The sequence below is a fragment of the Anolis sagrei genome, chromosome 1 (assembly GCF_037176765.1).
Source record: "Anolis sagrei isolate rAnoSag1 chromosome 1, rAnoSag1.mat, whole genome shotgun sequence".
Taxonomy (NCBI): Eukaryota; Metazoa; Chordata; class Lepidosauria; order Squamata; family Dactyloidae; genus Anolis; species Anolis sagrei.
The window spans coordinates 109,457,285-109,473,638 of record NC_090021.1 but is presented as its reverse complement, the minus strand read 5'-3'; the positions used below and the strand labels follow the sequence as shown (position 1 = coordinate 109,473,638).

Genomic DNA, 16,354 nt, shown 5'->3' with positions numbered 1-16,354 from the left:
CAGATATAATTAGACACCACCCAATACAAAAGTCTTCACCTGTCAACTAAAATAAAATCTGATGGGTTTTATGCAAATACAGTGGAGAAAAATGGTAAGTTGAACACCAACTGTTAACTTGCTTACCGACTGCTAGTGTTAGAAAACTGAATGCTGTCCACTTTATCCTGTGTGAACAAGAAAAAAAATTAACAATATAACTACTAGATGTTAATTTATTTTAAACAAATATCTAAGAAATTTTGAGGAGGTATTTACAGTATGAAACTCCAACTCTGATATCTTCTCTGGCTGACCTGATCCAAAGAAATAAACCCTAATGATGTGATCTGTACTTCCAGTGGCCAGAAACATTCCACCTAAAAAAAAAAAATCAATGTCACCAGGGCAGTGGCTTGCTTAGAAATGTGACAATCTGACACCTAACTTTCCATCATCTTTTCCAACAACATGCCATGTTCACTGTTAATATTAGGACATTATATTTTAATAATTTTACAGCTCTTTAGATCTATAATTTCTATAAAACATTTTAACTACATGTTTTAGCAATTATAAGACAACAGATATAGGTATGCTGCTGTTGAATCAGTTGGAAACACTACCAGTCAATACAAAATTTCACTGCCCCTGATTTCATTATAATATGCCCTTCAAGAAATCCTCCCCTTATTATATACAATTAAGTTTTCTAGGACTCTGAGTCAGAATAATATTGTAACTCAGATGAAATTATATATAAGTTAAGTTGCTAGCACTATTTTTCACTATATTTCAAAAATGCTATAACTATTGGTGTGTACAGATTTTGTAGTGAAAGCACACTTTACCAGCACTAAAAGAAGAACAGATCATTTGCACTCCAGGTCTCGGACGTTCTGTAAACTTTGTTGGCCTTGGACTGCAAGATTAAAATACACAGCACAGAGTTACATTGTTGACTTAAGTAACTTAAGTTGCCAACCAAACCAACCAAAAATTAGACATGAAGAAATAAACTTATTTACAAGATAGTTTAATATAATCCCACAGATCAAAAGTCATTTCAAAATAGGAAGAGTACAATAGGAGTATCCATTTGTTGGAGTAAAGAGGTCACAATACAGTTTTCTATACTGGAAAGAGCCAAATGTTCTCTAAATGAGTTGGGGCATATTCCAACAGCACTAAATAAGAATAAAACATATCTGTTGTGACAGAACTGGTAAAGAATCACCCATTTCCTTGGATTCACTGACTGGCTTTTTGTGAGGAGATTGCATAGGGACCAGAATGTAGCCTAGAAGGCACAAAAACAAATGAGAACGCTAAAGACCCTACAGCTCCCATGATTCTATAGCATTCAGCCATGACTGTTAAAGTGGTATCAACTGCATTAATTTTATATTGTAGATACATGTTACATTCCCTGAATAATATTCTACACTGAAATTTAGAATACTACAACATACACTATAACAGAAAAGTAAAATACACTGGGCCTGCCATATTTATGATGGTTCAGTTCAGATACAGATACACGAATGGCTGTGGCCTATATAATTAAAAAGGGGCAATGTGTATGCACACACTTCATTGGGCGCACATTTATGTGACCACCATTTAATAATGGGGCATGATGATTCAGGGTCAGTGGAAATCACAGATCTAAAATCCATTGACCTGGAGGGTCTACTACATAAGCATTAGATGATTTCATGATTATCATATCTAACTTCCTTTATGGGAATGGGGAAAAGCCATGTGTTGAGTCTTAAGCATACAGAAATATACTACTTTACTTCTTTTCATATGTCTTTCAGTATTTCATGACTATTTGTTTCAGTCTGCTTTTGATTTTTTCAAAAAGATAACTATAAACATTTCATTGTTGTGTTTGCTTTCAGTGTTGCTGTAATTCACTATTTAATGTCTTTAAATATTATCCTGTAAACAACCTTGGAGGTGGTTCCCAAAAATGTGAGAAATACTGACAAAGTACCATATATTCCAGCATATAAGACAACTGAGCATATAAGACCCCCAACTTTTCCAGTTAAAATATAGTTTGGGAGATGCTAGCGGGGTACAAATAAAGTTAATAATAATAATAATAATAATATACTCGCCGTATAAGACTACCCCTTTTCCAACACACACCAAATAAAAAATTTAAAAGCATTAGATTTGATTTCAATATAGTAATTTTCCTATTACTGTACCTCCTTTTCTGCCTCTCAGATCTCACAGATGCACACCTGCACCACTTCACTACAGTCTTCAGGAGCGAGAACTGAGAGGCAGAGGAGGAGGTATGGTAATAGGATACAAGGGCGGGCCAGACAGGTAAAAGAGGTGTGTTTTTCTGGGCCCAGAGCCACTCTATATCTTTTTTCCATACGCTGGGCGCCTGCAGCTTCCTCCGCCCTTCACTTACACCTTCCCAGTGAGGCGCCCTTTCACCTCACCATCGGGACCGCATTAAGTCCACGAATCCTGATGAATGGATTTTCTTCTATTGAACTTGTACACAGTCGCCCTTAATGCTTTCATACAGCCACTGCCATTTTTGAGTTCCCCTCACAATATGCAGCAACCACAGATTCTCCAATCCGGACAGGAAGTTTCAGCACCCGCTCTATAAGACGACTCCCAGCGTATAAGACTACTGCCGCATATAAGACGACCCCCATGCATAAGGCTACTCCAGCGTATAAGATGATTCCTGTGTATAAGATGACCCCTGACTTTTGAGAAGATTTTGTTGGGATTAAAAGTAGTCTTATATGGCAGAAAATATGGTATTTGGTTTAATTAGCGGTTTAGTTATTTCAAAATTCATTTATTTTCTGAACAAGAATGAATACTAATGTATAATTTTTGAAAAGATTCAAATGTATTAGATTGGTTATTTCTACTGCCTAAAAGAACAAGCTAAAACTTATGGCATTGCTTTTGCACCAGAAAAACTGTAGACATTTAGGATAATAAATTTTTGAAAGAATGATATCTCTTTACTAGTTTATGCTCACTGATAAGGACATTTAGCAAAATCACTTAAAGACAAAGATTCTGGCTCAAAACAGTATTATGTGTGCTGAGACTGTCCCCTGGAGAGACTTATAAGACAACCCAATAAATATCCACTGAGAAGGCGTTTGATAAAGTTTAATTTTATATCCTGTTATCTGGTAATAAATCTCATCAAATTAACTTAGATTGACTCCTGAGTACATTTTTAAGCAATAAGAAATCTAATGAGGTAACAATCTGTGGGTATTATTAATAATTTTAGGAGGATTATTTATTTGGATCTATCATGGAAGAATATTTCCCTCTTTTTTCAAATTACAGTCTGTTGATAGATTATCGAGGTCTACATGCTTTTTCTCCTCTCTTTTTCTTGTGTTTATTTAGACTGCATATGACTTTGACTAAATGAGACTGTTTGTGTCAAAATCTAATTAAATTTTTTAAATCAAGGTTAATTGGAAACCAAAAACAACAAAAACAGAAACCTAAATCAACAACTAATTTCTAAAACCACCCACAAAGCAATTGCAATGTCTCCAAATATGAATGTGAGGTTACAATCATGAAACAGAAACTAACTTTATTTTAAGGGTTCCAGCATCCCACAACCAAAAGCATATTGTTCCATCAGCCCCTGTTGAAGACAGGTATCTTTTTGAACCACTGCATAGTGGAGAAAACTGCAAAACAAACAAAATTATTTATAAATCTTTGATCTTTAGCAAACAGTAGAAATCAATGATCCAAAGGGTTCAGAAAAATAGACATTTCTATCATAATTACAATTTCTTTAAAACCACTTAATCAGTAACATGCAGAAGCCTACCAAAACGTTTTTTGCGGCAGACACAAATTAATTCTCCCTGGCACAAACCACTCAATATCACTCTTATAGAAGCAAAACCATTCTCCCTTCTTTTTCTACCGTTTCCTTTATGTATATATAATTTGGGGGAAGGGGATTCACACAAGAAAACATTCAAGAAATAATTTATACATTAATTTATCAATAGCTAAATGATACATTTCCTGTCAATCATGAATTACAGCTACTTATAGCTTTCATAAGTGCTTCCCAAACTGATGGATCTGAACAAGATACTCTCCAAAGCATCCACTCACATCCAACCAACCTCTCCTGCCACTTTTTTGTTGTTGTGTGGTAGCAAGCATTTCTCCTGCCAAAGAAAGCTACTGCAGCATTTCAGCAGTTCAAGACTGCAGTCCTGCACAACAACATTTTAAATAGTAGTTTTTGATTGTTTCAATTTGATTAGCAATGAGCTGAACCAATCAGCCTTTGCTTTTGTGTGCACATGGTCAATGAGAGAACTGACACACTGAAAAGTGCAGTCTTCTCACTAGTCCGATGGCACCATGCCTTCATTAAATGCATTCTCTCAAAGGGAATTAAAATTTTGTTTACCAATTGTTTATACCCACTGCAGCTCGTACCCTTTGGCAGGAGAAGGGAACTATCTTCACCATCACTTACCTCTCTCCCAAACTTCCCAGGGCAAGGTCACATTGCCCTATCATTGTCTGTAACTCTATTGAAAATGAAAACAGAACACAAGCCATTCATTCTCTTAAAGAGTTTCTCTTCAAAATGTTCACTCAATCAATTTTCCATAATGTTCTATAACAAAACAACCCCACTGGGTAATGTTACAGAGCAGGAGTGGGAATTGGGGGACTCTCCTGATTCTGAGCTTCAACTCCCAAGAGCCTCAGACAGCATAACCTCCAATCAAGAATGGTTAGAGTTGCAGGTCAAAACATCTGGAGAGTGACACAAATCCCATCCCACTGCAGAAGAAAACATTACCTGTAGCGACGTTATGGATGCACTGTGGCCTTGCAAAACAGCCAAAGGAGCACATGTTCGGAGACACCATACTCTTATCATTTTGTCACAACTCCCAGCAGCAATCATTGTGTTTTCAAAATTAACAGCCATGTCCGATATTTCAGCTGCATGTCCTCTTAAAGTAGCAAGCAACCTTCCATCATCCGTTGCCCAGATTTTCACAAGACAATCATCAGAACCCTAAAAACAAATCAAAAGAATTGCCCAATTAAAATCAACTGCACTTAAAGGAGTCTATGAAAGGCATATAGCTAACATCATCCTTGTGCAAATAAGATTATTTTTAGTGTTTGACAAGCAGGTAATAGAAAGCAGTTTATAACTGAATATATCAGAGGTATGAAGATAAGTACAAATAGTATTCTACCAAGGAAAAAGTAGCTTTATCCCTACTGGTGAAACATATAATAAAGCAACTTTAAGCACTTGCTTTTATTCATCAGAGAGGAAAACAAGCACATTCCATTGCAATTACCAGTATTCCTCATGCTTTTGCTGCAGCTTAAAGTCTCTCTCACATTCCCCCTTCCATCCAAAACCTCTGAACCTTTCAGCAGCTTCCAAAAATCAGCTCCTGATGGTTTCCTAGCTTCTCTCTAAGGGATTACAGTGGGGAAAGCAATGTGTGCCTCCTTCTGCTGGTGGAATCATTTCCACCATCAGATGCCTCATTAGAAATCAATGTTGAATGGGAAATGTAAATACACACTAACTAAATAACCTTCAAAAATAAATCCAATGGCATTATATTCAAAGGAAGAACATTTTTATCAATTAAGTACATTTTAAATTTGTACCTTAACTGTCATTGCATGATTGCACTAAAAGCCTTATCTGAACAAAGCTGGAAAATCCAACCATAATATTATCCCTCACCGCTTTTCTGTGATTTTGAAGTAAGGAGCTTCATACTTTTTTGAAAAATCAATTTCTCACACAAACCATTAGAAATCCTTGTCTTGCTTTACCTTTTTCCTTCTCTTCTAACTTCCTTATTATTCTACTTCGTCTAGTTCATTCTTTCTTTCTCTGAGCCTCTCTGCAGTTCTCAATGCAGAACTTATATACAGAAATGCTAAGAGAGCCACCTGATTTCAAACTGCCCTGATGACTCGTGACTGAGCATTCATCTACACTGGCTACTTACTGTGGGGTCAGTCTAGAGCAGAAATCAACTAGCAGTAGAGTTTGGATAAAGAACTAACTGGATGACATAATACTTATTGGATCTTTCTCACTGGGGCTCAAATATATCAGATCTTGAGAAAATCCGAGAAACATTAATGCTGAATATCTAGCTCAAATCAAGTAAGATAAAAATGAATTTAATTAAACTGCCCCTTTTATTGGCAAATTCTCAACTTAATTCATAATTTAATTAATTGGAATAAATTAGTAAACTATTTTTAGTAATCCGAACTCAATATATCCCACAACTCCTTCCCCCAATCTGTGATAAAAATCAACTAGCTCTGAAAGAAACTTCACTACTGCAGAAGGAATGTGGGCATAGACAGGTAGCTTCTCTATGGACCAACAACTCCAAGGGTGAGATACTGGTCTCTGTAAAATGTAATGAAACAAGATAGTTCTGGCAAACCACCTTAGTGTGTTCAAGGATATTGGGAGAAATTTCACTACATGGGGCTGAGGCACCTTTAAATTGAATGTGCCCCCCCCCCCCCCCCCGCCATCACTAAAGAAAACTTAAAGCCACTGTTGGTCCTAAAACAGGCCAGACAGCCTTGAAAGCATAATGAAATACACAATCATAGCCCCTGGAAAGAACAACAGAAAAGCTTTTCTGAATTACTTATTTTTTTCCAAAAATTGGGGGGTTAGGTACAATGTGATCCTCCCAGGTCCTACAGGATCATGGCTTCCCAGGCCTGAGGCAATTTGCCATCCTACTGTATATATCACAGGTTCTCAAACTAAGGCCCGGGGGCCAGATACTGCTCTCCAAGGTCATTTACCTGACCCTCGCTCAGGGTCAACCAAAACCTGAAATGACTTGAAAGCACACAACAACAACAGCAATCCTATCTCATCAGCCCACACTTCCCACTGAAATACGAATAAATTTATATTTGTTAAAATTGTTCTTAATTTTAATTATTGTATTGTTTTTAAGTGTTTTTTTTTATGCACTACAAATAAGATATGTTCAGTGTGCATAGGAAGTCATTCATGCTTTTTTCAAATTATAATCCGGCCTCCAACAGTTTGAGGGATTGTGATCTGGCCCTCTGTTTAAAAGTTTGAGGGCCCCTGGTATAGATGTAAAAAATTCCATCCAGGCAGGCATCCACTCGTGGCGACAGGCTTACAGTAACTTAGTTTTTCACTCTATAGCCTTAAAACTAATCTGAGTAAAGCAAAGCATTATACCTCGAATTGCTTCATATCTCTCTCTCTCAACAAGCACAAGAGAATCTGCACATCAGAATTTCAATCCCTCTGCTTTAACTCTACTTTAGAGTTCTATCATTAATGCACATCCAAGGCAATCCACATAACACTACAGAAAATGGCTGTGTGTGTGTGTGTGTGTGTGTGTGATATATATATATATATATATATATATATATTATTCTGACCATAAGTATAGAATAAAACATGCAGTGCTTCTCAATCGTATAAACTGTTTTTTTTTCTTACCCAGTACTGCTAAATCGCACAAGTATAATTCCCAAACTATTATCTGTTACTTAGAAGAAGAGAAGCCAGATGAATGTGCCTTCTCTTTTTGTGAAAGTTTATAAGAATAGAATGAGTTGTGCTCTTTCCCTAGATCCTCTCATGTAGATAGCAGGTTTCAGTTCCCACAGTGGTAGAACTCATAACTGTTTCAAATGGATAATTTCATGGGTCAGTAAAGGCAGATAGATGCCAACAAGTCAGACAGAAGCAAATGCTTATTTCTGCAAAAGGAGTTATTTTAGCTGCTGTCCTTCAGAAAATAAGAAGTGTTTTAGCAGGCCATGAAACACTTCTTATTTTCAGGACTCTACAGAACCAGCGTGGTGTAGTGGTTTCAGCAATGGGCTATTGCTCTCGAGACTGTGGTGTTGATCTGCACTCATCCATGGAAGCCCACTGGGTAATCTTGAGGAAGTCACAATAAGAAGGCAAAGGCAAAGTCCTGAAAACAAATCTTGCAAAGAACCCCGTGATAGAGTAGCTTGAGGGTCACCATAATTTGGAAACAATATGAAGGCAAACAACAGCAATAAGTCATCTGGTAATGCGAAGCAGGAGTGGACAGACTTTAGATTTCTTGGGTGTTCTTTTTAAACATTTTATATATTATTGTTTACTATAACCATTAGATCCAAACAACCAATCCAAGCAGAGAACTGTAAATCTGCAGAATGGGAATAAGCTTTGTTAGAATATCTTCAAGAAAAATAAAACTCTACTCTTCCTCAATAAACTTTGTTTTCAGCTACATAATTTATGTACCTTTGAAAATTCTTTGCCTAAGTAAATAAGTCAACGGGAACCATAGAGGTGTGCACACACACACACAGGTACTTCTATTTCCTGTTCACTGAATAAGTGGCAGTCAGAAATGTTTCCCAATCTCCATCTGATAATTTATCACTCAATAGACCCTGATCAACTTTCTTCCTACTCCAAATGTAAAGAGCCTCTTTATTTTGGAAGACTAAACTGACTGCAACCCAAATACATATCACAGAAATCACGCCAGTAGGAATCTGAACAGTTATCGCTGTATTAAATATCGAAGGACACAGCTATATAGCTGAAGAAAACCATAAAGGTCATAACATTCCCTTTCATTAGTCTCCAGGAATTGCCATTTCTAGGCAATGAAACTGCAAGCCAAATTCAAAGATGTCATTGTAGAGTATAGCAGAAAGGCTTTCCCATGGGCAAAAGTCGTTGAGTAAAGTCTCCCCGAAGAAGAAAAAACAACTAAAGTCTCAAACAAAAAATACATAATGTCCCTCTATCTTAGCAGAAAAAAGCACAAATAAGAGTGTAAAAACAATGTAGGTATGAGCAAGCAGCAATAGCATGAAAGTAAGAAGCCCCCTTTCTTAGGTGAATTTCATAAGAGAGGAATGAAACTTCTTGATTCTGATATCCCCCCCCCCCACTTATAGCCAGAAAAAGTGTCTATATGAGTATTTCCTGTCCTCTCCTTGCCAAGGAGTAGAGTCTCTGAGACTGATCTGTACCACAACTGAATGTATTACAATTCTTTCTAGAAACACAGCTGCAGAGATCCCACATGAATTTAACAACCACAGTTTCAGACCCACCAAAAAAAGAATGCAGATGATGAGACACATGTTTGAGTGTTTAATTAGGTGGACCACTGCCAGTTTAAGCTCTTGCAATATTCTTAGTGCCATAATTATGCAGTACATATTCTTTAATAATACAAAGGTATAACTGAACATTTTCATGAATTTGAACTTACAGTGAATATTCGTCTGCCTGTTCGATCAAATGTTACGCAATATACTGAAGACAAGTGTCCCAGGATCCGCTTGTGCATTTTCATATGTTGATAAACAGCGGTTGGAACTAAGTGTTCAAGTCTGTATTTTCCATTTACTTTTCTTGAAAAGAGAGTTTCAGCTATGGGAAGAAAAAATATATTTAATGTTGCATGAAGATTTGTGTCTATAAATAGATCTACAGAATTTAAAAATCAGTTATTAGCAAGGATACAAAAAAATTCTGTACAAAACTTGGAGCAATATCTTTCTTCATAGAATCATAAAAGACCACAAGAGCCATCCAGTCCAACCCACTGCCATGCATAAACACACAATGTACAGTTACAAAGCACTCACTCACTCTCTTACACACACACACACCACATCATCATAATCTAAGAAAACATTTCAGCTTCCCAAATTCTCTTAAAGGCAACAAAATACCATATTCGAACTACAACAGTTGCGTTCACATAACACAAAAGATAACAAACCCTCTCAGAAACCTATATATTAGAGCTATAATTCACACTAGTCAAAAGTTAATTCTGAGAAGCAGTAGTGAGCAACTAAATAGATTTCATGTTGAAAAGTGAAAGCCACACAGGTCTAACACTCTTAATGAAATGAGAAGGAGGCAGTACAATGTTAACAGTTTCCTTTGCAAAAAAGCCCTAAGGTTCTTTTACTATCCTGAGGTAAAGTGAAGATTCCACTGAAGACAGTTCAGGAACCACAGACAAAGCTTAGGTTTTGTTTCAGGCAATATACTGCTCTAACGTTAAACTCCACCAAATAACAGCCTCCCCTACCCACTTGTCACCCCGGTAAGCTTCCTCGCCTCCCAGCCCAGCCCTAATAAGTTTGCCCATGCTTGAACTACCATGTATATTTCAGATTGGAACAATACGGCAAAATTTTCTATATTCTTCTAGCAGGTATGGAAGGCAGGGAACTAACTTCTCCCGTAACAGCTGCTGATCTGCAGAAAGACATGCTTCATAGTTACTAATACTTGCAGCCAAATCTACAAAATAATGCATACAATGGCTCACAATATCAAGTCTTCTCCCCTCCTGGGTCTGGATACCTCCACTACTGTCATGTTTGAAAGTTGTTGAAAAAAAGAAAGTGCATCTTCCTCTCGAATTTGATAGAGATTCACTATTTAGCTAGATATACACAATATGAACAAATGTTTGTTTGTTCCACAATTTCCTAACAAGATCCCACAAGGCCTCAAAGAAGCATAATAAATTGCCTAGTGTCACCTTGCTAGAAGACCATTCTGACATAGGTTGTGGAGATATCTTCAAGTTGTGATGGAACAACTTTGTCATATGGAGCTTTTGATCTGTACATGGGCTAATGTTTTTAGCTAGAGACAACAGGGTGGTATCAACACCTCCTAATTGGGTGACAACATCAGAAGGGGGCTAGAAACTCTGGCTATGTTGAATATGAGTCACAGTCATTCCCTGAAGACATATGACATAATCCCATGCAAGATGATGCATACTGTGTAACAGATACATTTGTAATAGATAAAATGCTAAGTGTCACGAATGGTCCTGACACTGACAACAGTACTGAAGAGGCAATCAAATGTAGCACACTAATAGAGCAAAATGGTACAGTAGTGGACAGAATGGTAAAAGGAATTTTTACCATGCTGTTCACTATATGAATCATATAGTGAAGGAACACCAAAGCAAGTATATTCAAGACAAATGGAACACAAAAGCTGAATGCCCACCGGCCCACCCCCCCAAAAAAATAACAAACCATGAGCAACCACAGAAACCGAGCATATGGCTAATATTGGCGGAGACATGTAGTGACCAAATCTGGAGAACCGGTGAAAGATATTAATGGAGCAGTCACTGGATGAGCAGTGCAAGGCAAGGCCATGACCATCTAGTACCTTCATATGAAGTGCATGGTGGGAGAGTGGGCAGTCTATTCTAAAATTTAATATTCATAAAAGGAACCAATGCTAAGAACCCCATTTGATCAAAGTAAGTCCCCACTCTCTCCAAAATAGGAGTTAGGGCTCATTGGTCCATTGATAGTAAAGTAAGAAACTCAAGGGCAATGAGAAACCCAGGTTGCAAGATAGCCCTCAGAATAAAGGTACAGGAAACTTCTATGGAAACTGATTGCAATGACATTTGATGTACATTCAGAGAAGAAGGGAAACACAACTTGGACAACAACCTCTCTGGAATGATATAAAATTCTGAGGGTTGGCACTTAAGAGTGTTTATGGCCCTTTATTGACTGAGGAAAATTTGATTGATCAGGAGTAGGTGTTGCTTGGGGGATACAACGTCAAGGAAAACAGTGTCAACATTTATGATTCTATTGGTATAGACCATGCATGGGCAAACCTAGACCCACAAGCCAAATGCAGTCCTTTGGCCTCTTACCTCCACTCCCCCCCCCCCCCCCCACACACACACACCTGCCTCGGACTGCCTCTCAGCATGTGGACAAAGAGGCCCACCGTGTCCCCAGTCTGGGAGGGCTGGGGGGGGGGGGAACACACCATTGGTGAGGGCCCTCTTGCCAGCGGTGTGTTTCTTCTTCTCCTCTGAGCCTTGGGAAGGTGGCCCACCTTCCCTAGACCTCGAGAACTAGGGGAGAAGCCTGGTAGTTGTGAGTACGCTCTTGCCTATGCTGTGTGTCTCTTCCCACCCACCCCTAGGCCACACCATGCCCCGCCCTCTCCCACCTCAGCCCTTCCAGCCCCTCCCCTTCCAGCATCCACCTCTCCTTCCAGCCTAGCCCACAAGGCAATCCAAGATAAAAAGTTTGCCCACACCTGGTATAGACACCAAAGAAGATATTATTGCTACTGATTGGCCTGGTAATAATAACAATGACTTAGAAATCGAAGTTAGAATTTGATGTCATAGCCAAAGATGATGGATGATGTCAATGCGAAGACAATGGAGGAGAATTACAAAGATATATCCAGTGTCTTGTTCTATGCTAAACTGTTGGCTAATTCAAAGTTGAATCCCAAGGATGTAATCTGAAGTAAGGAATTCTATTCTTCAAGCTCTGTTTTGGGGATTTTTTAATAGCTGGAAGAGACCTGGAACTTGTTTGGAGACAGAAAAAACACTTGGGATAACTGTTTAACCAAGTTATTTTATCTTCACAAGCAGCATAATTGTTAGGGGCCAAAGACAGAAGGAACATATAAAGAACAGTAAAAAGATAATCCAGAAGCCAAAAAGGAAAAAGCTACACGAGGACAAAGTGAAAGCTAACATGTATAATGTCCTGAATGCTGCTGCTTATGCAGCAGACAAAAAGAAATTGAGGATAATAATGCAGCACACCAAGCCACACATGTAAGAGACTGGAGGAAGGAGACTACTCAAAAGCTGCTCAACTTTAGGTTGTTCTGAATGGGCTACAGAATTGGTGCAAAACCCATCTGAGTGACTCACTGACATCATGAAAGACACAGGTTTTAAGAAGGCAACATTGTCAGACATAACAATGATAGATCTCCATCATCATAGTTATGTATGACAATGCAGGATCTCAGTCAATGTCTTTAAAGCCTTTGAAAAGCTGTAGGGGAATATTAGTCATCCTAAGCACAGTATGCCAGTACTTGCACCTTAATCGTAGTATGCTAAATTTGATCCAGATATCAAGAATCTGGGGGTGTCATGAGGCCTTTATTTTACCCACCTTGTTTTATAGTAATGTTAAATTGCTATTGCCTTTTCATCAGAGGTCAAAACAAGACCTTACACATTTTTGACAAATTATGCTTTATTGAAATACCTGCTTCTCAACATTATGCAAACTAACATACTATACCTACCAACTAGTGTACCACTTTTTTTAAAAAAAATAGCCTACATCAAAAGTAATTACATCATTGTTTATCCTTCTGTCTCAAAAAAGGAAAAACTGTAATACACTGAGCAGCGAAAGCAAGATGGAAATTTGGTATTTGTATTTTGACAAATAAATAAGTAAAATATAAAAACCCCATAGCTCTACACTGTTAGTATCTTAGCATGACACTCAGGTCATAACAAAACGATATTATAATTAATTGCTTAATCAATTTTTGACACTTTTTGAATGGAATTTGCCTGTTTATGTGCTCCGGCCTACTAAATTCAACTCTTTCCATACCTGAGTGAAATATAGGATTTTTCAAAAAGATGGACCCTATTTGAAATCACTATATCTCTACAACCATGTACCGCCCACGAATGAAACTCTTGGCACCTGAAAAGATGGGGCAGAGTTTCAAATTATTATCTTTAGATGCCTCTCCCTGCACACAAATAACCCCTAGCATCAGAAATTGGTAAGATGATGACCCCACAAGAAATAAAGGTTGCTTACCTGTAACCGTATTTCTTCGAGTGTCCATCCGTAAAATTCGCACCTATGGGTTTTCCTGTGCACCTGCACAGCAATCCGGACATTCTAGAGATTTAATGAATATTTAAATGATTTTTAAATGCAGTATAGGCTCCGCCCATCCCCTGCCCCCCTGGTATAAAGGGCCGGAGGCGTGGCTTGGCCGGTAGTTCCCGAGCGCTAAATAGCAGCTATATGGGGCATGACTGTGGGGCGGACGGGCGGGTTGTGCGAATTTTACAGATGGACACTCGAAGAAATACGGTTACAGGTAAGCAACCTTTATTTATTCTTCGTGTCCTCCGTAAAATGCGCACCTATGGGTGAATAGCAAGCTACTGACCTGGAGGTGGGTCATGCCACACAGGAGAAAAGAACAGCTCTGCCAAAAGCGGCATCTTGCTTTGACAGTATGTCCAGCTTGTAGTGAGATGCAAACGTCAATGGCGTGGACCATGTTGCTGCTCTGCAGATCTGTTCCAAAGACACCCCTCGTAAGAAGGCTTGGGAGGTGGAAACTGAGCGAGTCGAATGAGCCACCAGATGAGGCGGAGGTTGTTTTCCCGCCAACTGGTAAGCAAGGTGGATCGCCGAGACAATCCATGAGGCAAGCCCCTGAGAAGTGACAGGGTGGCCCAGAACGTCTTTCCTATATTTTAAAAAGAGCTTGGGCGATTTCCTATAGGAAGTAGTCCTATGTAGATAAAAGGAGAGGGCCCTTTTAACATCCAGGGAGTGGAGAGTGATTTCCAACTGAGACGTTGGGTTAGGAAAAAAGGCCGGGAGAATGATGTCTTGAGACATATGGAAGTGAGAAACTACCTTAGGTAGGAAGGTAACTGTAATAAAACTACCTTTTAGCTGGCTAGGCCGAAGCCTTCATGGCAGTGGCTGGCCTCCTTGTTGTTGAATAGAGAAGGAGGAGGAGTCAGCCTGACTCCTGATTGGGTGCAACAATCAGGGGTGGAGTCAGCTGAAAGGAGGGAAAGGAACTGTCTTATCTGACAGAGAGGAGAAGAGTCTGAGAGTTAGAGAGAGAGAGTTGGATTTTTAGAAAGTGGAAGTTACTGCAGGGGCTGACAGAAGTGAGAGAACATTTAGGGAATCTCTAAGGTTTTGGAATAAGGGGAAGGCATGAAGCCAGGGCTTTACTGAGTTAGAAGAACTAGTAAAGGAAGGCTGTGCCTTAGTGAGCCTTGTAAAGGTTTCACAGATACCTTATTGCCATTTTTGTCTTGGGTCTGTATCCCAGGGAATACTGTGTCTAATAGTAGAACAGTGGTTTAAAGAGATTCTCAGATATAAAAGTTTTTATGTCAGAGTGAAGTGTTTGATTCCAGCAACCAAAGTTTTATGATTACTACAAGATACTGTACCACTCATTACATCGAGTAGTTGTTCATTTTTAATACAAAATAAACTCTTAATTGTTCCATCGCTAATTAGAGTGGACCTCAATCCTTTCGCCTCTTTTAGAATTAATTCTCTCATCATAGTTATAATATACTTAAGCCAAATTTACCTCGCATACATTCACACCCTGTTTGGTTCCTCAGGCCATATTACTGAGGTGGTGGCGGCTACTACTATCAAGTGCATCGGTCACTCAGGCTCAGCCTTTTGTTCCACGCTAATTCTAAGGGTAGAGGTGGGATCTGTGGTGTCCACCCTGCCACGATAAGTCTTTAATTCTTTATAGTAACGTCTGTCCGGAGGACAACTTTATCATCATGGAATCTGATATAAGGTGGGTCCGACCGAAGGGCCGTGAGCTCACTGACTCTTCTAGCAGAAGTGACAGCCACCAAGAAGGCCGTCTTCCACGAGAGGTGGGAGATATCATTAGAGGCCATGGGTTCAAATTGAGATAGCACTAACTCCAGGCTCCACTGGGGGGAGGGGAGGGAGGAAGGGGGGTGGGTATTTTTATAACCCTTAAGAAACAACTGAATAAAGTAGTTCTGAAAAAGGGACGGCAAGCCCCGTTATCTCCTGTATGAGGAGAGTGCTGCTAAGTAACATTTAACCGAAGACAGGGAAGAGCATTTGTTGGAGAGGTGTACCAGGAAGTCCAGTATCACCGGTACAGGGGCTGAATATGGATCGCATCCAGCTGATTCAGTAAATGACTTAAACAGGGACCATTTATAGGCATAGGATTTTTTGGTAGCCAGTTTGTGGGCTGCCAGAAGTATACGAGATACCTCTTCAGATAGATTTAATGTGGTCTGATCCTCCATGCCGTCAGGCGAAGGGATTGGAGGTCTGGATGGAGCACTAGACCGTTCTCTATAGTGAGGAGGTCTGGGGTCTGCTTGAGATGGAGGAACTCCTTGTTGGAGATTTGAAGCAGAGAGGCAAACCAGTGTTGTCTGGGCCACCAAGGTGTGATCAGGATACAATCTGACTTGTCCTGAATTATTTTGGCTATGACTGGGGAGATTAGTGGAAGGGGTGGGAAGATGTATAGGAGACCTGGGGACCACTGGAAAAGGAACGCGTCTCCGAAACAACCTTGGGATGCGTGAGGGTGGAGTCTCGTGCAATAGAGTGGGCACTGGTTGTTTAGAGGTGACGCAAAGAGGTCTATTCTGGG

General features: G+C 39.3%; 1 protein-coding gene across 4 annotated transcripts in view; it reads right to left on the bottom strand.

The window, feature by feature from the left end:
* PHIP (pleckstrin homology domain interacting protein) overlaps window positions 1-16,354 on the bottom strand; it is an 82,264-nt gene that overhangs the window by 43,723 nt on the left and 22,187 nt on the right. For all 4 annotated transcript variants that reach the window (XM_060752946.2, XM_060752947.2, XM_060752948.2 and 1 more), the window contains 6 exons: window positions 9,336-9,496; window positions 4,841-5,062; window positions 3,592-3,692; window positions 831-901; window positions 259-359; window positions 127-167 (listed from right to left, as the gene is read on the bottom strand). In XM_060752946.2, coding sequence (XP_060608929.2) covers window positions 127-167; window positions 259-359; window positions 831-901; window positions 3,592-3,692; window positions 4,841-5,062; window positions 9,336-9,496 — 697 coding nt within the window. The remainder of the gene's footprint in view (window positions 1-126; window positions 168-258; window positions 360-830; window positions 902-3,591; window positions 3,693-4,840; window positions 5,063-9,335; window positions 9,497-16,354) is intronic.